A 27,958-nucleotide genomic window follows, 5' to 3' on the forward strand; every position below is an offset into this window, starting at 1 on the left:
TAGTTTGCACGTCTTTGGAGGAGCAGGAAGACTGCTGGTCCACTCACTTCTCGAACTTGCTCAATGTCCCCAGTACCTTCAATGCCTCCACCGTTGCTAACATCCCTCAACGTGAGCCTGACGAGTATCTGGCAGTCACACCAACAATGGAAGACCTTGTCGTCGCCATCAGACACCTTGCAAATGGCAAAGCTGGAGGTTCCTCGCGTATAGTCCCCGAGCTTGTGAAAGCAGGTGGCCATGATTCCCTGGACGCATTGCTGGATCTCGTCCAACTTGCTTGGACGACGGCCACTGTTCCGCAGGAATGGCGCGATGCCGAGTTGGTTCCTGTTCCCAAGAAGGGCGACCTGTCCAAATGTGATAATTGGCGGGGTATTGCCCTTCTTGATGTTGTTGGCAAGGTGTGTGGCCGCATCATTCAAGATCGCCTGCAGTTGTTGGCTGAGTCGGAACTCCCAGAGTCCCAGAGCGGCTTTCGGCCAGGCAGGGGCTGTGTTGATGCCATCTTCTCGCTCCGCCAGCTAATCGAGAAAGCATACGAACATCGTCAGCAGCTCTTCTGTGTGTTTGTGGATTTGAAAAAGGCGTACGATTCTGTACCACGCGCTGCTCTCTGGGTGGCCTTGGGCCGACTTGGGGTCCCGCAACAGCTAGTGGCCCTGATTAAGGCTTTCCACACCTCTACCTCTGCCTCGGTCCGAGTTGGCAACTCCACCTCTGATGAGTTCCCTGTGGTTAATGGTCTCCGACAAGGATGTGTCATGGCACCCGTTCTCTTTAACCTGTACTTCGGGGCGGTTGTTCAGACATGGCGTGCCCGGCTAAAGGATGCAGGTCGTAGTCACTCTGTCAGCATCCAGTTTTCCATCGATGGCCAACTCTACCCCCGCTCATCATCGCGCAGGGCTGGCGAGTCACTGTCTGTTAGTGACCTGGAGTATGCTGATGATGCCGTTCTCGTGTCTGAATGCCGTAGTGATGCTGAGTTTGGTGTGGAGCTCTTCTGTAGTGTTGCCCGAGAATTTGGACTAACTGTGAGCATCGCCAAGACGAAGATCATGACGGCGGGCCATGGGGTCTCTGCTGAAGACTCGGCTGACATCGTTCTCCCCCTTGGCACTATCGAAGCCGTGCCGAAGTTCACCTACCTAGGATCCATAGTGACCCCTGACAGTCGTTCTTCATCCGACATCAAGCGCCGTATTGCCGAAGCCTCAAAGGCCTTCGGAGCCCTCCAGAAGGTATTCACTGACAGATCTCTGTCCCTCTCTAGTAAACGCCACCTGTACATGGCCTGCGTTTCCTCAATATTACTGTATGGCGGAGAGTGTTGGACCCCACTCCAACGGGATATCAGAAGTTTGGATAAATTCCACCATCAATGCATCCGGACTGTCCTCAGCATCACCAAGCCTCGTCAGTGGTCCGAGCGGCTGTCATCCACAGACCTGCGGAACCGTTGGGGAGACCCAGTACTGATGTCTACACGCCTCCGCAATCGGCGTCTGGAATGGACTGGGCACGTTGCGTGTATGGATGAGGATCGCACCCCCCTCCAACTCCTCTTTGGGTGGCTGCCTGTGCCTCGGCCGTTTTGTGGTCCCCGGCGACGGTGGAAAGACACGGTGATGACCGACCTCAAGGTTGCACTGCAACAGCCATCTCAGTGGTTCATCCTTGCTCAGGACCGCCAACAGTGGAGGGAAGTACGGGTTGCCCCTCAGTCGAGCTCCACCATGCCCAAGTCTGTGCATTGCGCAGTGTGTGACCGGAACTTCTCACGGGTCTCGGATAGGACGCGGCACAAGTGCACCACTCAGAGACGGCTTCCCATGCAGCTCCAGCGTGGATCAGTGCAATGCCAGAACTGCCAGAGGTGGTTCCGCAGCAAGGGTGGCTACTCTGTTCATCGATGCCAGCCTGTCACGAGTTCTCCTACACCAACAGTCAGTCTGTCTGTGCCACTTTCAGCTTGTTGCCAGCAGCACTGCCCAACATGTCAGCGATGCTTCCGTTCTGCGGCCGGGTTCAAGCGTCACAACTGCAATCGTGGTGCGAGACCATCTGCTGCTGAGAGAGCAGCTCTGCCCCTCAGCTGCCCACGTTGTAAACGCAATTTCCGCCGGCAGCAGGACCTAGCCAGACATTCGCGGTCCTGCTTGTGATCCGTGTCCCGTTTTCTGGTCCCCTTTCCATAGGGGTGACACTTGCCCCTCTGGGCAGTCATGCTGCTAGTAGTAGTAGTAGTAGTAGTGTGTGTGTGTGTGTGTGTGTGTGTGTGTGTGTGTGTGTGTGTGTGTGTGTGTGTGTGTGTGTGTGTGTGTGTGTGTGTGTGTGTGTGCGTGTGTGTGTGTGGCGGAACCGTTGGGGAGACCCAGTACTGATGTCTACACGCCTCAGCAATCGGCGTCTGGAATGGATTGGCCACGTTGGGTGGCTACCTGTGCCTCTGCCGTTTTGTGGTCCCCGGCGACGGTGGAAAGACACGGTGATGACCGACCTCAAGTTTGCACTGCAACAGCCATCTCAGTGGTTCATCCTTGCTCAGGACCGCCAACAGTGGAGGGAAGTACGGGTTGCCCCTCAGTCGAGGTCAACCATGCCCCATTCTGTGCATTGCGCAGTGTGTGACCGGAACTTCTCACGGGTCTTCGATAGAACGCGGCACAAGTGCACCACTCAGAGACGGCTTCCCATCCAGCTCCAGTGTGGATCAGTGCAGTGCCAGAACTGCCAGAGGTGGTTCCGCAGCAAGGGTGGGTACTCTGTTCATCGATACCAGCCTGTCACGAGTTCTCCTACACCAACAGTCAGTCTGTCTGTGCCACTTTCAGCTTGTTGCCAGTGGCACTGCCCAACATGTCAGGGATGCTTCCGTTCTGCGGCCGGGTTCAAGTGTCACAACTGCAATCGTGGTGCGAGACCATCTGCTGCGGAGAGAGCAGCTCTGCCCCTCAGCTGCCCACATTGTAAACGCAATTTCCGCCGGCAGCAGGACCTAGCCAGACATTCGCGGTCCTGCTTGCGATCCGACTCCCGTTTTCTGGTCCCCTTTTCATAGGGGTGACACTTGCCCATCTTGGCAGTCATGCTGCTAGTAGTAGTAGTAGAAGTAGCAGCAGCAGCAGCAGCAGCAGCAGCAGCAGCCGCAGCAGCAGCAGCAGCAGCAGCAGCAGCAGCAGCAGCAGCAGCAGCAGCAGCAGCAGTAGTAGTGTGTGTGTGTATGTGTGTGTGTTCGCGTGCCCACATGCGTGCGGGCGTGCGTGCGTGCGTGTGTGTGTGTGTGTGTGTGTGTGTGTGTGTGTGTGTGTGTGTGTGTGTGTGTGGTGCCAGCTAGTTTGGTTGGTGGGTAGACTTATGCCTGATTGTGTTGGGTATGTTGCCAACAGGCTCGGCTGTTTGAAGGTGTAATGTTGTACCTGCCACCTTTGCTCGTTCCGGGGTTCATATAATTTCTATTTTAAGTATACATACCTGTTAACCGAGAGTTTTGTATACTTTTGGGGATTTCAGGGTGATTTCCCCGAGGTTTTGAGGATTTCAGGGGGTGTCGCCGTGTCGGCCGTTGTGTGGTTCAATAGCCAATTGAGTCATCTTTCCAAGATTTCTTTTGAGTCCCTCTCCCCTCTACCGGGGAGACCCACGTGACCAGTTTTGGCAGTGAGCAACAAGTACAAGTACAAATGTGTGTGTGTGTGTATGTGTGTATGTGTTGGCGTGTCAGGGGGGGGGGGGGGGGGGGGCTGGTGGTGAAATTACGTCCTCCGGAAACATAAAATTCATGACTTTTTCATGTGACTTTTCTGTTAGTAGCTCTGCTCGACAAAAGTGTATCATTGGAAGGGATACACTTCAACACACTCAATGGACATGGATTCAAAAATCTGCAAGATCGATTGATGGGAATAGAGTCTCAGTCTAAGTTGCCATTGGAACGAACCAAAGTGGCAGGTTGATCTATGCATTCTCACACGTCACAGTGCAGCTTCTCCACGTCCCAGATCATCTTCGCTGTTACTAGTACTTCAAAGTATATGATTTCCACATGTGCCTTCCCTAGCATCTCTCTATGTAAGTAACGCTCTTTCTTTTTTCAAACAAACAGCGAGGAGACAATAATTTGATAACCGCAATCAATAAAATGAGCTGAACTGACATTTCGAAGTAGTGGTTGCGACTTCGGCGATAATTTGAAAGAAAGGGTTTGCTCCCCACACCGGAGCTCGCGCTTTTCCGCCGACTTTACTTGACACTTGACTGACTCACGACTGCCATCCAGAGCACACGAGAAGTCCATCGAACCTTCGACTCGGCAAACCTGCAAGAAAGCACCACTCCCTGCTCAATACACAGTGTTTCGGGGAATTCACCCCTCATCAGTTGAGCTTGAGTAGGCTGAGGAAGATTGTGCCTGAAGAGCACCACTTATATAGTGCTCTCCAGGCACAAACATCACCAGGGATACAAACTTACAGAGACGCTCCGTACGAGGTGTTTGTCGCGCTGGAAACGAAGCGTCTCTGTAAGTTTGTATCCCTGGTGATGTTTGTGCCTGGAGAGCACTATATAAGTGGTGCTCTTCGGGCACAATCTTCCTCAGCCTACTCAAGCTCAACTGATGAGGGGTGAATTCCCCGAAACACTGTGTATTGAGCAGGGAGTGGTGCTTTCTTGCAGGTTTGCCGAGTCGAAGGTTCGATGGACTTCTCGTGTGCTCTGGATTGCAGTCGTGAGTCAGTCAAGTGTCAAGTAAAGTCGGCGGAAAAGCGCGAGCTCCGGTGTGGGGAGCAAACCCTTTTTTTTTTTGAACTGACATTTGTCTACTTTATTCATGCAATGTAAAAACGGTGGAGACGATGTGCAATAAAACGATGAAAAGAAATGAATATGGATTTAAACAAGTTTTCGTATAACACTCATCAGGAATCGTCGTTGTACTAAAGGACACTGAAACAAAATTGAACTATTATAGAAAATCTAAATTAGAGAAATAACACTAAGAACAACAGTAGTGAAATTTACAAGTGTGAATTTTAACAATCAAGGCGAGAGCAATAACGAATGCGTGTGCTAACAATAAACTTTCAAATGGAAAAATGAACAAACAAGAGAAAGAAAGAAGGGAGGACAAAGTGATAACACATAACAGCAGTACATTTCACCTAGAACATTAATTAACAGCCAAGCTTGGCTGCACCAAAACACGACACGTTACTTGAACAATTTAAACCCAATTAACCCACATGCATGCACGCATACACACAATAAAACTTAAAACAACCAAAACATCAATATGCACATTTATCCAGACACGCTCTCACATACACACGCACGCATGTGCGTGCCAAACGTACAAAACGTGGACACATGTACACCAAGCAGATAGAATACAAGGAAGTGGGGTTTGCCATAGTTTGTTTTTTTTTCAATTTTGTCTGATAAATATTTACGAGACTTTGCATCGAGCGACACCGTGGATAACATTGAGCCAAGAATTATGCAATAAACCAGAAGAGATATCTCTTCACAAGTAGGCAAATAAATGCGTAGGTGCCCGGCAACAGCAATCGGGCGAGTCACAGCAATGTACGTATTGCAACTTCAATGATACGCATACACGGTTGACCACCCGTGCCTCCATTTTCGGCGGGTCAACCACATGGTGGCCCGGCAACTTCAAACGGGAACACACTGATACAACATACACAGTTGACCACCCATGCCTCCATTATCGGCGGGTCAACCACATGGTGGCCCGGCAACTTCAAACGGGAACACACCGATACAATAGACACAGTTGACCACCCATGCCTCCATTATCGGCGGGTCAACCACATGGTGGCCCGGCAACTTCAAACGGGAACACACCGATACAATAGACACAGTTGACCACCCATGCCTCCATTATCGGCGGGTCAACCACATGGTGGCCCGGCAACTTCAAACGGGAACACACCGATACAACATACACAGTTGACCACCCATGCCTCAAACCGGCGGGTCAACCACACAACAACATACAGGTGTCACAACACTGAGACAGTACAGCACAACACTGAGAGGCAAATGCATTTGACCCTCCTTGGGGCTTCGTCATGTGACACAAGATACCGACGTGTCATGTCTAAAGGGAGGGAGGGAGGGGAGAAAACACAACCTTGAGTCACTTTGGCTAACTGGATGACAGAAATTGTTGACAAGGAAGTTGCTTTGCTGACACGAGGCAGGGCAAAGCGGCCACGCAAGATTTATTTTTTCATCCACCATTTTCGGAAAAAATATTTTTTATTCATGTGCCGCGTGACGAACCGTGACAAAACACGTGCATGCGTGGGCTAACTTGGCTTTGCTGCTCAAAGCCGTCATTTAACCCACATGCATGCACGCATACACACAATAAAACTTAAAACAACCAAAACATCAATATGCACATTTATCCAGACACGCTCTCACATACACACGCACGCATGTGCGTGCCAAACGTACAAAACGTGGACACATGTACACCAAGCAGATAGAATACAAGGAAGTGGGGTTTGCCATAGTTTGTTTTTTTTTCAATTTTGTCTGATAAATATTTACGAGACTTTGCATCGAGCGACACCGTGGATAACATTGAGCCAAGAATTATGCAATAAACCAGAAGAGATATCTCTTCACAAGTAGGCAAATAAATGCGTAGGTGCCCGGCAACAGCAATCGGGCGAGTCACAGCAATGTACGTATTGCAACTTCAATGATACGCATACACGGTTGACCACCCGTGCCTCCATTTTCGGCGGGTCAACCACATGGTGGCCCGGCAACTTCAAACGGGAACACACTGATACAACATACACAGTTGACCACCCATGCCTCCATTATCGGCGGGTCAACCACATGGTGGCCCGGCAACTTCAAACGGGAACACACCGATACAATAGACACAGTTGACCACCCATGCCTCCATTATCGGCGGGTCAACCACATGGTGGCCCGGCAACTTCAAACGGGAACACACCGATACAATAGACACAGTTGACCACCCATGCCTCCATTATCGGCGGGTCAACCACATGGTGGCCCGGCAACTTCAAACGGGAACACACCGATACAACATACACAGTTGACCACCCATGCCTCAAACCGGCGGGTCAACCACACAACAACATACAGGTGTCACAACACTGAGACAGTACAGCACAACACTGAGAGGCAAATGCATTTGACCCTCCCAAAAACCAGTGTTTACGACCAAGCATTTCTCACGGCATCGCTCATTAGCATAACTTCCTGCAAGTAACCATGGCAAACCCCTAAGTGATACCCACAGAGCCACACCGGCACAAGGACTGCACAACAAGCGGAAGGCACAACACTGTACAACACTACAAATGTACCTCACTTCTGTTCTCAACACCACATGGGCGTGGGCTGTTCCAGTCTTTGCTGCTAGCCATTGCACAGAGGGTATACCAGCTGCACGCCTGACATAGTGATCGGATGCTGCACTTCGCCAGCAGCCTGCACGGCATATGGCTGCTTCACAGACACTTGTACTCCGGTGAGCCATGAGTGTGGCCCCGCCAATGCGCACAGAATGGGAGCTCACCCGGTTGCAGTTGAGGATCCTAGTCGAGAAAACTCGGGAGAAGTAGCCGCCGTCGACGAACACAAACACTGGCCGTGAGCTGCCGGCAGTAGCGGTCAGGGACCGGAACTCGGCCATAGCCGAAACTGGGTACATCAGATTATGTGTGCGCAAATACCGGGCTTAAAGGTCTGAGTCGCTCATGAGATCATTGCTGGCAGCAATCAGAGCGGCGAGTTCAGCAGAGGAGTTGGCACCAGGCACTGGTTGGCACCAGGCACTGGTTGGCTGTGGAAGCCAGTTCTCGGAAGCGAGTAATCACAATAGGTTCATGCTGCATCTCAGCGGCCCGTTGCCCCAAAAACGATTGTCCTTGATAGAAACCGCAGAAGCCAACATCAGAGGCATCCGTGAATAGCTCAAGGTCAGGGGACTTTGAAAACTCGACATCGTAGAAGAAGGATTGGCCATTCCAGTTTGCGGCAAAGGAGCGCGACCATTCGATGTCCAAGTGAGCTTTTGTGTTGATGTTGACTACTGACTGAAGAGACTGAGAGAGTTGTCCAGCTAAGATACAGGAGTTGACGGATGAAGGTCCTGCCAGGAGGAACCACCTTTGCGGCAAGGACAAGGTTCCGATCTGCGACAGCAGTTCCCGCGTTGTGTAGCTAGTGCGCGTGGACTACTCACTCAAAGCCGCTAGAAAGGCAAATAACTTCTTGTCAGGTAGCCGCATCACCTGGTCCTCGCTGTCGACTTCTATGCCAAGTACCGTCACCACTGTTGCTGGGCCGACCACCTTGCTGAGGTTGTCGAAGACCTGCGGAACCGTTGCTTTCAGTTGAACTCATTCCATTGACCATGAAGCACACGAACATAAGCACCTTGTTAAGTGCAGCGTACTGGTTCTTGTGCTGGCCTGCACAGCTATCAGGAATAGTTTTACCCAGAATGACTGGGTTGATGATTTCTCCCTAAGAGAGGGTAATGCCACGTGCACAGCAGATGTGGTGCATAACGAACGCACAGTGGGCATAAAATCTTCATATTCACATCAAAGGCCACAAGCGTTTGACAACCACACCTGATACGTAGATGATCAACGATCGTCCCTGCACTCAACGTCGCTCCAGCAGTAGTAGCATGTTGCAAACCACCATCGTACGTTGTCCATGTAAATGCCTCTGCTCCTTGTCTACTTCTTTGGCTAGATTTTTTGACAGGTAATCACAGCCATTTCTGAGTTGGCGTCAACGCCACTCGCCACGTCGAGGCCTAAATAACTGGTCCTCTGCTTCGAGTAGTTCTTGCTTGGCCTCATGAACTCCAGGAAATTCACTACTGCGACCATGAGCTACTCTATCTGCCCACGCAACAAATAAATATTTCAACCAAGCGCGATCGATCGCTGTTTGAAGTTGTGAATTTTCAAGCGCTTCCAGCTCACACGAGTCAGCGCTTGTCTACGCAGACTAGCACAACTAATACTCTTGTACAGCTTGGCGGAGAGACAAAGGAGAAAACGGAGAAAACACAACCTTGAGTCACTTTGGCTAACTGGATGACAGAAATTGTTGACAAGGAAGTTGCTTTGCTGACACGAGGCAGGGCAAAGCGGCCACGCAAGATTTATTTTTTCATCCACCATTTTCGGAAAAAATATTTTTTATTCATGTGCCGCGTGACGAACCGTGACAAAACACGTGCATGCGTGGGCTAACTTGGCTTTGCTGCTCAAAGCCGTCATTTATACTATCTTTCTGTACACACAAATTAGGATTATACAGACGCTGATAGATAGCTTCCAACACTTTTAACTGTAGTCCATAACCATGATGACCACGGCACAATACAGTGAACGAAGACTCGGAATACGAATTGCAACAATCAGGACTAGCTAGCAGATGACTGTACACTGAAGACTTGCTACCACGAAACCTACCCACAACAATAACACTCTCACCGGCACTCTCACCATCACTCCCATCATTACTCTCCGACTCACCGCTCCCTTCGCCGTCCGTTCCATCCTAAGCTTCCTCTGCACTCTCTCTCTCTGTCTCATCCATCCCGCCTGACCAGGTCCATTGAACGTAACTCAGCCGTCACCCTGCTGTCACGTCCCTCCTTTCGCCCTTGTCCGTTGAGTGCGTAGCTTCTGTTGTAGTTGGCTGTTGATCGTCTTGGTCGTTCAATTGTGGGCTTGGATGGTGGATTAGTTGTGGTTGCTGTAGATTGCTCTGTTTGTGTTGGTGCGGGAGCTGCTATGCAAGGTGGGTCTTTTTGAGTCGGCATTTGTAGTGTTAATGCCGCTGTCAGTGTTGCTCGCGGTCTGCCACTGGCAAGCTCAACCGCCGCAAGAACCGATGGCGGAGGATCAGGATGAGGCAGTGGGACCGGGACCGCAAGTGGCACCGCCTCAGCCAAAGCCGCCGGGGGCACTGGCGAAGGAAGCACCGACGGCAGAAGCAAAGGCGGCGACGGAAACCAACCCGATGAGCCACCACGCCCATTCTCCTCCACCACCGCCACCAGCGACAGCGGAGCAAGCACAGTTTGTGAGCTAGGATCCGCGGGTTGTGTAGGTAACGGCTGTGTGGTTAATGGTTGCTTTCTAGGTCGCCCTCGTTTCGGTCTTTATTGTTGTGCGAAAGGTGGAAGAATGTGATATGGTGTGTTTTGTTTGATGCGTGCGTTCAGGTGCTGAAAAGTCCTACCAACATAAGGACTTGCGCATTGTCAGCATTCAAAGTTGTAAATAAGATGACTACGGTGATGGGCTGGTAGGACATTCTTCTGCACCGTAAACGCACGCATCGTCGTAAAGACTGGCACGACGTGTACTGCGTAGTATGTTCGACGAACAACAGACTTGACTGCACTACAAACTTTAGCCGACTCCTGCCCTTTCCATGGCAAACATAAATATACGGGTACAACGAGCAGGACCAACCATAGGAGCCTTCGTAGTTAGTTCGACTTTCAACAACTTCTGCAACAACAACTCAGGGTACCCGTTCTTCACAAAAACTGTACGGAGAAAATCAAGCTCTTCCTGCAGCTTGCAGGACGAACAAATACGCTTCGCACGATCTACAAGGTTACGCACTAAGTTTACTTTAGATTGAGACGAACAATAAGAGTCATATACTATGTACTGACCAGTAAACGTCGGCTTTCGATAAACGGGAGTCAGAAAATCACTACTAGTTTTTCCACAAGCACATCCAGAAATAACAGTTCGTTGAACTGCTCTTGCTTTCTTTTTCCTTCTTCATTTTTCTCTTTTTTCCTTTTGTCTCTCTTTATTTTGCATTTTTGCTTTGGTTCGTGGTTGGTTTCACCCTTACTTCCTTTTTATTGGCTATTTTCATTATGTGCCATGAAGTGCAAACAGTAAATAAACGAGAGAGCTTGGAAGCTCAGGGCCCTGCGCTATGCTTTGTTGCCTAGCTCATCGTGCATGTTGTTAGAACTGATGGAAATGCTTTTTCCTTTGATTAGCTACATCATTGTATTGCAAAAACGTTTCAATGAGATACTGAAGTACAAGTAACGTCTTTTGCATAGCTATGGGACCGGCGCTGACTTTGCCGATCACGAGCGTTCTGGAGTCGACGGGATGTCTGTCCTGACGTTTCCTGGGACCGGCGCTGACTCTGCCGATCACGGGCGTTCTTCTTCTTCTTCTTCTTCTTATTATTATTATTATACTGACGGCAACTAACATCCATTCTGATTGCATTTACTCGTCTCCCTACTTCGTTTTTTTCTTCAGAAAATCTCCCCATACAGCAGGGAGTCGTTTACATAATATGACTCCCTGCTATAGATCTAAATGACTGTATATACGTTATAATTATTATGCTATCGGCCTACATGCGATTCCCGGGCTGGTCGACAGGCGGCCCAGCCAGCCTGCTAGTGGGATCTCGGCCTCGCACACAAACCCACAGAAAATGTTACTGCACTGAATGCATTCCCCCGATACACTTCGCATATATACTCATTCTCTTTTTTTTTTTTTTTTTTTTTTTTATGCAGTAGTTTTTTCTTTTTTTTATGAAAGACCCTTACGTTTATAATACCAGAAAAATAATAATATGTAGCGCAAAATAAAGAGGAAGCGAAATCGCAGCCCGCAAAGGAGGCTAGCTAGCTTCTCAAACCTGGCGGAAACAGGTTAGGGTTGTTCCGTCCATGCACAAAATGATTCACAAAATGAGCCAGATACACTGCACCATAGTTTTTGTGAACATTATTGTGTTTACACACCCATGAACAACGTCCAGTTGCACCCTTGTGTATCGTGGGGTTCCCGGAGACACTTGTATTTTGTTGCACATGTGGTGCGTGCCAATGAAGAAACGGTTGAATATATCTTGCGCCCTCCGCGGGGATTGACGGGTATCCCACCGTTAGAAGAAACATACTAATGAAGGTCTGCTTCATGTATTTCATGAGTTTCGTGAGTTCATCTCTATTAGGAATAATACATGACATTTGTAATCTTTGAGATGCATATATACTCATTCTCTTGATGGTACCGTACTCTTGATGGTACGGGACAGGTACGGGATAGCGCTAGGCATATCGATGGCACAAACAAACAAAAATATTGTGGCCAGCTGTCTTTGCTGGTACGGTACAGTACGGGACAGATACGGGATAACGCGAGGCGTGACACAAACAAACAAACAAACAAATAAACAAACAAACAAACAAACAAACAAACACCAAATTAAAACTGTGTGGACCCTGGCTAGCGCCAGACGTTACTGAAGTAACGTCTTCTGCATAGCTACGGGAATAAATAAAAATCAAGGGGGACACCGCGGTGACGCTGGTACACATCGCCTCCGCTCTCGAGGGTGCCCCGGAACGACGACGCGTACAGGAAAAGCCAAACATTTTGCATGTTATCTGCATTGTAGTCGTACCATCACTTCACAACTGCAACTTGTATGCGACCAAGGAGACATCGGAGTGGAGGCTGCTGAACAGAGCAAGATCTTCCACGTTGAATACGCGGTAGCGGGCGACGACTTCTATTTTTCACTTTTTAGCTTTGCTGTGCTGAGCGAAGTGAGTCACTTCTTTGCGTTATGGAGTTTTGCCATCTTGCTGTCCTGTTCGCACTTTGGCTGGTGTTTTCGGGGATCACGCAGATTCCAGAAAAGCTAGCTACTATCCCTGTCATACTATTCTTGCTCCTCAGTACTTTTGCCCTTCTCTTTCTCATTGTGAACCAAACACTGTAAACGACGAGCAGTTAGCCCAGTTCTTTTGTTGCATGGCAATGTGCCTGTTGGACAAAATGCAAAACATCGTCACTCCCATTGCTTTACAGCACGACATCCTTGCCTTGCGATGACTGTCGTCTTTCGATAATGTGAATCATGCCTTCCTATGGTTCCAATAATGTCATCTGTCTGTCTTTCATGCCGAGAGAGCCACACAGAGAGCAACAGAACAGGAGCGAAAATTAGTAAAAAAAGTCGGAGAAAATACCAACATGTTTGTCATTAAAATTCTGAAATTGGTCCACCTAGCGCAACCTTAGTCTCGTCTTGATGTTTCCTTCATTCTCCTGGGTTTTTACCAATAACCAGTGCATGCCGAAGTAGGTGGTGTTATGTGTGTGCAGCAAAATATCGAAAAAAAGACCAACAAGTAGGAATTCATTGGTCAGAAAAAAATACGTCAAATAGTTGTGGCGTGTAAACCACTTTGAGTAGTAGCGTACTCGAGCGATAAGTGCACTATTTTTTAATGTCCACCACAGATGGGGCGCTATTCAAGATAGGGCAATATGTTAAAAGCAAAGAAAGCAATGGAACAGAGCCTAAAGTTTACTGCAACCAATCAAAAAAAAGGGCAGCAAGAACTGTGATTTTGATTCTGACATGGACAAAAGCAGTATCAAAGGATCACCAAACTTGCACATGAGCTTGCTTCCAAGCCGGCAGGGTGGGGAGGGCATTATACAAGAGACGGGTTTCTTTTTTCACTGGCTCTTAGAGACTAGTGCAAATTCGAGATAGGGATCTAATCGCGAGAGCACGATAGTGGTCAATTCATCAGCCTTGCAAGCTGTTGCATGCTGCAATCCCAGCACAACTTAGTACGGCTTCTGTTGTAGTATCGCTATCATCGTCTCCGGCAATGGGCGTCAAAGATTAAAGTTATGCAGAACTGCGACAACAAGGCACAATCTGACAGTGGTACTGAGACATTCAACGACCAGACACCTAGCTCCAACACATGTACCAAGCACCAACCAACAACTTTCCAACTTGGACGTCTCAGGTGTGCGAAGTTCCAAATGAATGGAGTTAAAGTGCAGCAAAGATATGCACAAGCTGTGTTGCGGGGTAACAAAGAATGCCGAACATTACAGGATGAGTAATGAGAATAGTAAGACAATTCGACGTACCGATCATACTCCAACTTGAAGACGCAAAGTAACAGACCACCCAACCCGAAGGTATGTAATAATACATGAAGAGGGGAAGCCAACCTTCCCCTCTTTTCTTGTTTTTACAAAGATTACAGCTCACAGGCAAAGAGAAAAAATTGCAAAAAAATATGATTATGCTGCCTGATTCAAATCTGATGCAGTCTGTCCGCAGGCCCTCGATCAATTCGAAGCATCTTGGCAACAGACGGATGTCGAAAATGCAGCAAACTCAAGAAGAACGCAGTCAAGCTCAGCCAAATTGGGGACGGGCTGGTGGGCATAAACAAACTTCCTTAGAATAAGCAAGGTTATGGGCAATATATGCTTCACTGCCTCAATCACATGTCATTGTTGGACAACCATCAACACTGCCTTGATAAGCCAGGTCTTGGCCAGGGGATCCTCTAGACCCTGTTCAACATGTGCATTTCTTACATCATCCAAGTAAATAGATTTCACACAAGGACAGACACAGCGAGCAATAAAGTGCAATGTAGCAAATGACAGGATCAGAAGCTGAGTAAGGTTGCAGATTGCAAAGGGATCAAAACCAACAAAAGAAGATTCACAGGCAGAGTCTGGTGCATCTGATATCAGCAGCAATTGCAAAGGCAGTTTACTTGGTGACTTCGCTCACAAGAACACAGGAAGATGACCATTGTCCGGGTTTAGCTGGGCTCCTGGAGCATGACAACGAAATTCCAGCATACGAAAAGGAGAAAACCAATCAGCAGTGACATTCTGGGAGCTAGCAGTGTGCATCCGATTTACACTAGATGATGACATTGTGGAGTTTGAAGCTTGAAGACGTTTCAGCAAAATCTGATGCTACCCCTTGCAGTGCAGGCTGCTACAAGGGCCATATAGATCCTTCCACTCAATAGACTGCAGCATGGGGGTGCTGTTCCATGAACTTTGAGTCACCTTCCCGTTTTAAGCACCTCAGCAATGGGTGCCACTTACTTCCTCCGCGTCATCGAAATTGTCGCAGTTTGACCAGTGATAAAAAATGGGGTATTGTCTCAACAGAAGCGGTGCTTCAGGTAAGGAATGAGACAGAATAATAGTCTCATGTCTAGAGTGACGGGACAATTTTATTTTTCGTCGATCGGAGGTGATCGCTTCGAGCTAGAGGCCGTGTCCTCCCTAACATCCCTGAAATTGTAGGCGGGCGAGGTGTGACAAGTCGAGCGGAACCGCCTGAACACAGCTATCGTATAATAGTTGTTTGGTCAATCGTCTTCATCTTTGTTTTTGCTGGATCAGGAGTGAGAATGAGTTCGCCAAAGAAGCCTAAGCGCTTGGAGCGCGTTGCAAGAAATTTGAGAGGTGAACAAACTCCATCCAAGAGCGACAAACCGAAAACGCTTTGCTTGAAAGGTGCAGATGTGAAAACGCCAGATCGCTGGCGAATCATTTTGACCTATCTGGAGATTTCGAAGGGCGCTGATAAACTGCCATATGGGAGGATGGGGAAGTTGAAGAAGCGGTTCCCTCACCTTCAACTTACAAGCCGAACGGTCCAACGGATAGTCCAAAAGTACAAAGACCAAGTCGCTGACGAATCACTGGCAGGGAACGTGAGGATGAAACGACGAAGAACCAGTCTTTGCGGTGGGCAAAATATGAAGTTGACTGTTGAGCTGGGCAGCTAAGCTCGTTGCTATCAATGACTCCAACTGGGGAAAGTATTCCTGCAAGAAGCTCGCAGGAGAGCTTGCCTCCGCGGGATATCCATGTTCACCTGCATCTGTGAGACGATGGTGTAAAGTTCTTGGTGCAGTTCGACGCAGGCGGTACATCAAACCGAAGCTCTCCACTCGCCATCGTCTGAATCGTCTCTCTTGGGTTCTGGACAGGTATACCAAGCGGTCGAGGAAATTCGTGGACTGTTTAGACATCGTCCATGGGGACGAAAAATGGTTTTATCTATTGAAGGACGGAGCTGTGTGCAGAGTATTTCGTCAGTTCACTGTGAACGAATCGACTGGCGAAGTGGAGCGTACCGTACAAATGCCCGCAGATGGCTCTGTGTACCATAAATCACGTATGCCTAAAGTCATGTTTCTAGCTGCGATAGCTCGCCCGGGACCAGAGTATGGATTCGATGGCAAGATCAGAATCTGGCCTTCACCCTGGAGCGCAAGGCGAAGCGCAGCGATGCACGTACAGGCACAGTGGCTGGTGAAACTGACATTCTCGAGAGTGTCAGCGTGAATGCGGAGGAGTATCGCAAAGTGATGCTAAAAAAAGACGGCGTGCTGGATGCGATGCGAAGTAAGATGTGGTGGTACAAGCGCGGATCGGGCAAGCCTGAGGCTGGTGATACACTGTACTACCAGCATGATGGAGCGCGCCCGCACGCGGCGAAAGTCAACGAAGGTCATTGGGCTCGTCACGGGAAGAAAGGTGGATTCAAAATCGAAGTTGTTACGCAGCCTGCGCAATCACCCGACCTCAATTGTAACGATCTCGCCTTCTTCGCCAGCCTCCAGACGGAGAACGAGTTGGTGGTGAAGAAGAACGTGAAGGACCTCATCGAAGCTGTGAAGAGCGCATGGGAAGAGTATCCAGCGGAGCGCATGGATTCAGTTTGGCGTCTTTTGTGGGCTTCCTTCAAGGGTATCCTTTCTGACGATGGTGGGAATAATTATTCCCATTACACAGGCAGCCGTACTGCTCATGCTAAGTCATCCAGAGCAGGTGACAAGCATGACAGGTCCTTTCCTTTCGAGAAATTCAAAGCATGCGAGACCACACGCGACCAACTTGCAGCCACCTTGGACTCTGTACAGAACGAAATTGTTTCGTCGACTGATATCAGCGAGGACGAAACCTCCAGCTCGGCGTGATGCGCACCATCCGACGGAACATTGTCTTAGAACGTAACTGTAGACTTCAGACTATCACCCTGTGTAAAAAATTACTGATTCTGTAGCTTCTGTCGTGAGTAATATCAAGTTTCAATTCGCTAGCCAAACTGCGACAATTTCGATGACGCGGAGGAAGTACATCTGGGTGTAGTTGAAGGTCCAGTGATAAAAGTTCAATTAGGTTTGATGACATGGGCAACAAACAAGAGCTTGTCCAATAGGGATTCGAGTTGGTGTTGGATATCTTCTGGCTGCTGATTGTGCTGGCCAACACCAACATGAAGATCCTAGCCTAGGGCCGCACACAGTCCAGGATGATACCGAGTTAAGTCAATGATCTCACAGAACCTTCCACCTTTGCTGGCGCTAGTGACACGAATAGATAGAGGAAAGACAGCAGCAGGATTACTAATTAACGCTATGCAACAGTTTGGCCAGTTTAAATGTTTAGAAAATCGTCATAGGAGTTGCAAAGCTTGGCATTAGAGAAATGGTTACTGACAATCCACTCTATATCTGAGGAAACTGAATCAAAGAGATTTGCAGGGCTCAAGCAAAGTCTAAATGCTAGAGCACGTTCGTACTATTAACTGCCTTGCCAGAATATGACAAATAGCGGGTGGTCTTCAGCACATGAATTGGGATATGCCGGAACACACTTTTGATCCCTTGCTTCACAAGATACACTGGCTGAGGTGGGGGCATACTAGTAGTATCTGATTTTGACACGTTAAGATGTACTGAGCAGAGTATGGGAAAGGAAGATTATGAACGCTTGCAACAGGTATTTGCAGTTCATGTTGGGATCGTGATCCCGTTAAACTACTGGGCTGGCGGCTGAACTTTTGCGGGAATACTTGTTACGTGGATGATCCTTGTCACAGCGGTTGCAAATGTAGATCAGCTGGCAGATTGACCATATGCAATTGCCGAGATTGAGGTTGAGGTAGATGACGGCGCCTGCATTGTTGCGGGTGAGCAGCGAAGATGATACTGTTTGGGCTTGGTGTGCTATTTAGAGATGAAAGAAAGGACACATGTTGTGTGCAGACACCAGGTGAACAAGGTTTCATGACATACATTCAGGCCTAGCTTCGCCTGGGATAAAGAGTGGCCAAGTATTTATGTCAATGGTATCAAATTGCTTGCCTGGCTGGGAAGCGAGAAGCCTTCAAAAGTGCTGATTTTACAAAGCCTCTGTGAAATACTGCCTGGTGACCTGCAAAATCCAGGCACTGGGATAACAGCCTTCCTGCAGTGTGATGGAAGTGCATTACTAATCACAACATTCATATGGAGATAACCTGCTGCCGACCAAGTTGTGATAGCATGCAGACGTCCACGAGCCGGGCGAATGGTGCCCACCACCGCTTCAACTGATATTGCATCACCAGACGAACTAAATTTGAGGAAAAAAGACTTATGGTTATCAACTGCCTCCAAGGTCTAAGGCAACAGTAGGTCAGAGAAGTTCCAGCAGGATATGAACCCGCAGTCATATTCCCAAGCACCTATCTTGATCACCCAGCCAGCAGGGTGTGGAGTATGCAGCACTCACGCCATTGTCGGCTAACACAGCTGGTGACGCTAGTACTGTCCATGGTTGCGGCAAGACAGAGGTTCCAACCTTGTCCGTGATGGCAGAATGAACTTCATCCTGAATTACTTCTCGAATCCCAGATGGACCCAAAGTGGGCGAGGGGCCGACTAGCAATTCGCACATGCCCATGGTGAGAGCGGCAGAGTCATCTGAATGCTGTGTGCTCCATGTCATACAGCAATCTCTGAGCCAACATGCACAGGTGTCGCTGAAGTCTGGTTTTGAAGTAAAAAGTTAATTATTTCAGAAAATCAGATGCTAATAAAAGCAAGTCCACAGTAGACGGCGGCATTGTTTCAGGCACCAACAGCCATCAATGAAGTCTGATTTTGAAGCGTGGAGATGAGAGAATGAAAATCTGATTCTAGCACAAGCTAAGAGTTGCCAATAATATGACTTTGCAGTGTAGCCAACATCAAAAAAGAAAGTGAAAGCAAGCAAGCAGTCATGCACATGCACGAACGACACCATGTTGGTTGGCGTTACCATGGAAGATCCATGTGACATGTGACGTCAGGCTAGGCATGCGCAAAGCTCTGCATTGGCAATGCAAGTGGAATACCACATAGCACTTAACCCTTGCCATGCTGGGGCCCCTTTTCTCCAATCAGCCGGCTGTCCAGCGCACTGACTCTCTTTGTGTAGTTTGCGCACACAGCTCTGAACGAAATTTATTCTCATTTCACTCCACCTTGATGGATTTTCATCATCCTGGGCTCGTTGAAAAGATCAGGACCAAGCGAATCCATCATGGTAGATCTCAGCGACATAGACACACCAGGGCCACTTCCATCTCCTCTCCAAACTACTCCATCGTGCCTGTGTTTCACGTTCTTGTTCAGCATCTTGCCCAAATTCAACCGATTTTCACGATTCGAACTCCGCTGGAAAGCTGAGATCCAAGCACTATATTTGATGTCCATCACTCATGCGTCGTGCCAAAGGGAAATCCCCTAGCCTGCTCCAAATAACTGCGAAGTGATAAACCAAAAAAATCGCGTTTGCTCCGGGCCGTAATCTCGGTGTTCATCATGTCGCCGCTCAATGAGTCATTATCCTATAGCGACGAAATTTGTATCTTCGGAAAGATAACCTCAAGACCTTTCCTTTGGTGTATTGATTGTCTTTATGTGTCACGGATTTACCATAGTTTGTACACTGATATATGCACTGCGATATAACCCTTTGTGGACGGACTGTACGAGTTTTGATCTAATAATAAGAAGAAGAAGAAGATCGAAACTCGAAACGCGAATTTTTCTGAGCGCACCGCACGTTTTCGGCGATATTTTTTTACACAAATCGAAAGACGAAATCCATATCTTTCCAATGGTGCTAAATTCGCCGGGGGGTCCCTAGTCAAAATGTTGACGAAATCGGCCGCGCAAGAACGAAATTGAGAGCTTCCGCGAGCATGCAGAACTAACATTGCAGTACGAGTACTATTCGGCACGACGATACCGACGATGCCATCGGCATGATTCTGAACTGGAACTCTAATGTTTGAAGTTTTGACAGTTCTGGCGACCTACTTGATGAGTCTGATGACGACGAGTTCGAAATGGACAGTGATAGTGATGATATCCAAGAAATTCAAGAAAACAATTTATCTGATGGATTTGCTGATACTGCTAGTAGCGAGAGCGGTGGCGAGGATGATGTTGGACAGCTTATCCTATCTACTTTCCAAAAAGGTATGGTGGTGTATTGGCTAATGCACACCGATTTCGAGTTATTACTGAGTTTCGCATGTCGCTTCTTTCCTGTACAAATTTTGCAGTCCATAAAGGGAGAATGCGCGATTTTTTGTGCATATATGCGCTCATGGTCAAGCACGTTATGTTTCAGAGCGCATATATGCGCTCCTGGTACGAAAAGGGTTAAGTAGCGGTGCGTGACAAATGCAAACATGCCAGTATGCATTCTAACACAAAATAACTTCCCTAATTGCCAGAGTATAAAGCACACCTGAGCATAATACACAGACCTAATTTTGCCAAACTTTAAGGCAACTCAAGGTATATCCAGAGTATATTACGCAGTCGTGATTTGCGAATATTTTTGATTACAAAGACAGTACTATAGTGTGATCAGAGCCAACATTTTCATAAAAATTACATCTGTAAATGCAAGTGTAACATATGGTGTTTCATGCACATCTTGAATTTGCAGTGTAGCTGGCGGAAGACACCAGAAATGTATGAATATGTTTTGTGTAGAGTCATTGACTCAGATGTGGTAAACTACTTGACTACAGGGAGATCCATAGTCATTAGACTACTTTGAAAGTGCACATATTCCCATATTTGGAGCGCAGTGTGCACCAGCAACTTACGGCCTGAAATAGCGTATCTAAAGTTTGAACTACACTCTGGCAAACACGGTACAATACTAGTGTGACAAAAACTCACCCTGATCTGGCCTTCCACGGCAGCTGATACAGCAGTAAGTCTGATTTTTCCGTCCAGGTCACTGCGCATGGCAGTTTGAACTGCAAAATTGTCCAAAAAAGAAAAAGAAAAAACCCAAGCAAGTCCTTTCTTATATCTGTTGAATACGAGAAAGGACGACTGAGGACACATTATCCAGACATCACAACGGGAACAGGTAGGTTGGTGGAACGACATTTATTAGAGACGGGACAAGAGACCAAGACGAACGAAACGACTACATGGTGATTATTGAAGAGTGAGAAAAGAGAGATCAAGTCTAAACGGCAAGATTAAGGGCCTGGGTAGCTATGGCAATTATGGGCGCGCAAGTAGCTACCCAGGCCAACGGAACAAAAGTAGACAAAAGGTGAGTACGCGAGTGCATGCAGGCCAGCTAGAAAAGGTAGGGGAGGAGGTACCTAACATACCACCCCTCCATGAAAAAAATCCCGCGTCCTCGCGGAGAGAAAAGAGAGAAAAAGATTAAAAAAATGACTGAAGGAGAAAAACACACACACACACACACATATTGCACGCGCGAACGGATCTCACAAAAGTGTGTACTAAATATGCACTACAGATCATTCCTGTACTACTTATAGTGTGTAATAACTATTGGAGTTTGACGAGGAACGTGAATTACTAGTATTTGCACGGCAAATACAGCCTAGTTACACTTTTGCTAAACATCCAAAAATTAGAGCGTGGCTCACCATGATCGGACCCCTAACTTGGTACTGTTTTATGAACACACGCGCGCACACACACTACAAAAAATTCACGAAAATAAATTTGACGAAGAAGGAACGCATACAAAAAAAAGAAAGAGAGAAAGGTAGCTGACCTGCATGGCTTGAACGAGACGAGACGAGGTTGGCAAAGGAGAGGAGGTTGAAAGAGACGAGATGAGGTTGGCGTAGGAGAGACGAGACTGACATGGACGAGACGAGACGAATGGCGGTTGAGGACGGCTGGGCATGGGATGATCTCAGGGTCGTGGGTCAATAATCGGGCGCCAATGTTGAACATGAGAAAGGACGACTGACGACACATTATCCAGACATAACAACAGGAACAGGTAGGTTGGTGGAACGACATTTATTAGAGACGGGACAAGAGACCAAGACGAACGAAACGACTACATGGTGATTATTGAAGAGTGAGAAAAGAGAGAGAGAGAGATCAAGTCTGAACGCCAAGATAAAGGGCCTGGGTAGCTATGGCAATTATGGGCGCGCAAGTAGCTACCCAGGCCAACGGAACAAAAGGAGACAAAAGGTGAGTATGCGAGTGCATGCAGGCCAGCTAGAAAAGGTACGGGAAGAGGTACCTAACATACTATCCCTACACACACAATATAGCTATTCTTATATCCATACTATCTCTACACACACAATATAGCTATTCTTATATCCATACTATCCCTACACACAATATAGCTATTCTTATATCCATACTATCCCTACACACACAATATAGCTATTCTTATATCCATACTATCCCTACACACACAATATAGCTATTCTTATATCCATACTATCCCTACACACACAATATAGATATAGCGTAACAGCAAGGCACGGTTGTGCTCTATGAAATCTAACCTTAGTGCAACACCATCTCCCTGCACCAGTTCCACTACTTCCTCCGTCAAGCAAAACTATGTTGCGTTTTTACAGTTCAGTCCAAATCATTATATGGCTACGAACATGCTTTTCAAAGTGGAAAACAAGGCAGCATATTATGAAAGATATTTATTTACAGATGTCACACAGCTCGTTTCAAAGCAGTCCAGCTTCACTCTTCGTCTGAATCTGATGACGAATCACTCCCTGATGACATAGAGTCTGCATCCTCGCTGACTGTCGCCGCCAGCGCTGCCAGCTTTTGTTCCGCAGCCTTTATAAGTTTTTCAAGACAGGATTATTTTGACCATGGAGATCGCTAAGTTCTTCGCTCGAACTGTGAGCTTGACGACCTCCACGGTGGCGCTGGTAGTTGTGGCCAATCTCCGGAACGCCATGGAAGGAGCCATACAGACCCAAAAAAACGCTCCCCATCTTCGCAGCAGTGTAGTCGTGCCCGCACGTTTCCACGCCCTGCCGAAGCTCCTGTCTGGTTTTCTTCGCCACGAGTGACATGTCTGTCTACAGGCTGTGGAAGAACGCAGAGTCGTCGACGTTGAGATAAGGATTTTGCGCCGACTGAATGACAACCTGAATGTCGAACGCTTTTGATTTCCCCTGCGCTGCAAACACAAGTGCATTGATTTTGGTTGTGTGCGGATGCGCACCATCGGCTCGTGCTAGTACAACAGTGCTTGAGTGCTGGCCGGGTACTGGACACTTATTCGAGCCACGCAGCCTTTCAAACTGTTTCTCATGTTCGCACTTTGGTGTCATGCGCGCGCGCCTGCGGTTGTGTTCTGGTGACATCCTGTCGAGAAACGGTTCTGCGTCGCCAGTTTTTTCAAAGGACTCCACACTTTTCGAAGGTTCAAAAGAGTGTCAGAACAATGGACGACAACTCAGCTACCCTATGTAGGGGCTAGATCACTGACATGTATGTCTAATGCCGACAGAAATATCATGACAAGAACACTAAAATCGCAACGAAGTTTTGCTTAGTGGAGGAAGTATTTGTGCATGTGCAAGCCGAGGTGCATTCGTACCCTTTCTAAGACCGCAAAGGTATGCAAGTTGAGGGCGCCAACTATCAACTTTGGTCGGATTTCACCGATTTCTGCAGAACAACCGTTAGCGCTTGCACCCGAATGCATCAGAGCAGTGTCTAGGAAATGGGAGAGCCAAGTGATGGCATGCAATGGAAAGTCACAGAGCAAAGCTGCATGCATACCCACGTATTCTCACAACACTGCACAAGGATGATTGGGGTACACCAGTGTGCTGGTTTCGATCAACTGGTGAAGCGATTGGCGTTGCAAGCAACCAAAGTGATCGGTCATGACTGAGCCGCAGCAGTACCCGCGACCGGGTGCAAAGTTTCCTGATCGACGTTGCAAACAGCCAACCAGGGTGAAGCAATTGGCATTGCAAACGGCCAAAGAAATCGCTCATGCTTGAGCGGCAATAGTACCCGCAACGGGGTGCAATGACTACTGATTGACGTCGCAAACAGCCGACCAATAGTATGCAATTTTAAGCGGAGATAGCAGCAGCAAAGCAACCAGTTGAAGGAAGCTGGATGAATGCAGATGCAGATGGATGAAATCCAACGCAGGTTCTCACTACGGCAATTTAGCAATGACAAGCGGTACCTGTATGTCAAGGCTATATTACATCGACTGGAACGGCAGCACTGCTCGGTCTGGTTGTGCTTCAGCAGCTGGGGCGAGACGCCGGAATTCCTCCATGCGGAAACGAGACAGCGAATCCGCAATGCAGTTAGACTGGTCAGCAATGTGAGCAGCAGTGACGGTGAAATTGAAGCGGGCGCACACACAGAACAGCTCCCTGATCAGGGTCATCACTAGCAGGGACTTGGATGTGCCAGAGCGGATGCAATCTACCACAGCCTTGTTGTCACAGTGCATTGTGATACAAAGCTGGCACCATTCCTTGCCCCACGTGCAGCACGCTGTGACCAATGCGTAGAGCTCCTTCCACTCAATGCTGTGAGCGAGTTGCTCAGGTGACCAGGTCCCTTGAAGCCAGCGGCCGCTGTTGAATGCGCCCCAGCCCAGGGTGCCGCAGGCATCAGTGAACCGCTCCAAGTCTGGAGATGGTGTCCAATCTGGGAACAGGAAGAATGATTTTCCATTCCATTGTTCTGGTAGCCGTAGCCACCATTGGATATCTTCCTGGCACTCGGTAGTCAGACTGATGCGGTAGTAAGGCTGCTGGTAGTGACTGCAAATAGACCACAGGCGCCGCATAAATGTCCGGCCGGGTACGATGACTCTTGCAGCGAAGGAGAGTTTCCTCAGAAGAGATTCGAGTTCGCGCTGGGACATGGTGGGGTTGATGCTCGCTGCAGTCAACAGGCGCTTGATGTCAGCCAATTTGTCGTCGGGGAGCCGGGCTTCCATCTTCTCACAATCCAGGATAATGCCCAGGAATGTCAGGGTACTAGACGAGCCTTCCACCTTTGCAGGCCGAAGTTTGAGAATGCACGGAGAAGAATAGCCAGCTGCCGATTCGCCACTGCCCGGCCCACGCTCACGCACAAGTAGTCGTCCAGTAAATGCAGCAAATTGGGAATGGAGATTTCGTGGTGCATTATCCATTCGATGGTGGCTACCACGGCATCAAATACCGCCGGGCTAGAGCGGAGCCCAAATGGCAAGACACGGTCGTAGTAGTACTTCCCCTGCCACAGGATGCCGAGGAGATGCCAATCATGGGGGCGGACAGGTATTTGACGAACAGCACTCTTCACATCGAGTTTAGAGAGGTAGACAGGAGACGGGGAGGACATAATGATGTTAATGGCTTCATCAATGCTGATGTACTGCAAAGAAAAAGGCTCGGCAGGGATCCCGTCGTTAACGCTGGAGCCTGAAGGGCTGGACACGTGGTATATCAAGCGTAGCTTGCCATTCTTTTTGGGAACAGCGCCAATGCCAGAGCAGTACATAAATGGGAATGGGGGTGGATCAAATGGGCCAGCCGTGTAGCCGGCGTTTGCAGGAAGCGGTGAGCTGTACAGATACAAATGCAGAGTGATGAAATGCTGATGAGAGGTTGGACGAGTGCTGGTTGGTTATGCAGTTGCCGGTAAAGCCAATGTCAAAGCCGCAGCGGAGGCCGTTAATAACATACGTCAATGAACTGTCATGATGGTTACGGAGCAGTGATCAGGGTGGTTACGGAGCAGTGATCAGGGTGGTTACGGAGCAGTGATCAGGGTGGTTACGGAGCAGTGATCAGGGTGGCTATGGAGCAGTGATCAGGGTGGTTACGGAGCAGTGATCAGGGTGGTTACGGAGCAGTGATCAAGGTGGTTACGGAGCAGTGATCAGGGTGGTTACGGAGCAGTGATCAGGGTGGTTACGGAGCAGTGATCAGGGTGGTTACGGAGCAGTGATCAGGGTGGTTACGGAGCAGTGATCAGGGTGATTACGGAGCAGTGATCAGGGTGGTTACGGAGCAGTGATCAGGGTGGTTACGGAGCAGTGATCAGGGTGATTACGGAGCAGTGATCAGGGTGGTTACGGAGCAGTGATCATGGTGGTTACGGAGCAGTGATTCGAAGCAAGAAACAGAGAGGGTTGTGTGGACAGCAGGACATGCGCTTGTGAAATCAGTAGAACGGGAAGTGCAGGGAGAAATATGTACAATCGCGGGAGCTGCAGCCAAAGCACACAGAGTTACTGGCGCCTACCGCACTTGCATCCGTTGTGGTCCTTGGACTCACAGCGGTTGCAAACATGGGCATACTTGCACGTGCTGAGAACGCCTGTAAAGTTCGATCCTTGAACTTTGTTACTTATTTCGAGCACACACACCCAACATGCAAGAGCATTCTATTTTGACTTCACTTCTTGGGAACATAAACAGCAAGAACAAAGAAATGCAAATCACTCCAGATTATCAGACCTGGACGGAAGGTGCTAGAAGACGTAGAGGAAGAGAGAAGGATCCAGAACCGGATGTGTACAATACGATGACAAGCTAGACCACATAGGTGGGGTGATCATGAATGCGTGTCATGTGCAGGTAAGCCGTACATGGGTGGAGTGTCATGTGACGGCACATCAAGGCACTAGATGTCTGTGCATGATAATTATAAGCAACACATATAATTCATGTGTAGCACATGCAACATCTCCCCCCTTAGGAAAGAAATTGGAGGAATACTCAAAGGAACAAAGCACGATAATATCGAGACAAGAAGAAAAACAGTTGCGACAAACTTGCAAGAAATCGCATGATAACTCTGAGAGAGACGGGGCGACTGTCAAATCTCTTCAAAGAGGCGACAGAGGCATGTCGGGCACGCTGCGGCCAGCCGGGTGCCGGAGGACTATTGAGAATCTCAACAGACTCCGATGGGCTAGCGGGCAGGAAACGCAGCTGATGCCGGTTGCGACAGATCGTGCCGCTGGGTACTGGAATCAGCAGAGACCAATTAGACAGCGATCTGCAATCCACACGCTATCACCAGGCTGCAGGGGCTGGAGAGGCTTGGTCCGGTGACGTTTATCAAAGTTAACCTTTGACTGTGCTCGGCGATGTTGCTCCCACTCCCTCAGCTTTTCACCTGCAGGGAGCGTCGGCAGGAGAGTGGAGGGTTCCCCCGGTAGCGTACCACGGAGGCTGCGGCACATCAGTAACTGTGATGGCGAGAACCCGCTCTGAAGTGGCGTACTACGGTAGGTGAGGAGATCCAGTTGGAAGTCGTCCGACTTCGCTAGAAGCTGCTTGATAGTGCGCACTGCACGCTCTGCTTCCCCATTGCTTTGCGGGTGATGCGGAGCGCTCATCACGTGATCAAAGTTCCATTGACAGCTAAACCGGGCGGGACTCGTCACTTGCATACTGGGGCCCATTTTCCTTGACGAGAGTCTCAGGCACACCGTGCCGGGCGAAAGACGGCTTTCTTAGCAGTGATGACAGAGGCAGACGTGGTGGAACGGAGAGGCAAGGCTTCAACATAGCGCGAGTAGTAGTCGACACCCACCAGGTATGTTGTGTTACCGAATTGACACAGGTCAGAACTAACTCGCTGCCACGGGAGTGAAGGAAACTCAGTCGGTCGGAGAGGTTCAGGAGGTTGGCTACGGTGCTGGCAGCATGTGCGACATTGCGTAACTGCAGAAGCGACGTCATTCTTCCAGGATGGCCACCAGACAGATTGGCGGGCCTGCGCCTGGCACTTGACGATACCGTGATGAGCAGACGTGTGCAGCTTGCGGATGACCATACGCACGCAGAGATGCATGCACAACCACGCGTGCACCATAGAAGATACGACCGTTGGCAACAGAGAGATGCTGGCGGGCGGCAACGTATGGGAGGAGGTCAGCAGGGACGTCCTTGCTGTGATCTAGCCAGCGAG

The 27,958-nt window shown here is 48.7% G+C and overlaps 1 protein-coding gene across 1 annotated transcript in view; it reads right to left on the reverse strand.

The window, feature by feature from the left end:
* The window catches only part of LOC135811209 (tripartite motif-containing protein 2-like), a 166,953-nt gene that overhangs the window by 107,548 nt on the left and 31,447 nt on the right, over nucleotides 1–27,958 (reverse strand). The window contains exon 5 of the mRNA XM_065324402.1: nucleotides 20,918–20,997. Coding sequence (XP_065180474.1) covers nucleotides 20,918–20,997 — 80 coding nt within the window. The remainder of the gene's footprint in view (nucleotides 1–20,917; nucleotides 20,998–27,958) is intronic.

The sequence above is a fragment of the Sycon ciliatum genome, chromosome 3 (assembly GCF_964019385.1).
Source record: "Sycon ciliatum chromosome 3, ocSycCili1.1, whole genome shotgun sequence".
Lineage (NCBI taxonomy): Eukaryota > Metazoa > Porifera > Calcarea > Leucosolenida > Sycettidae > Sycon > Sycon ciliatum.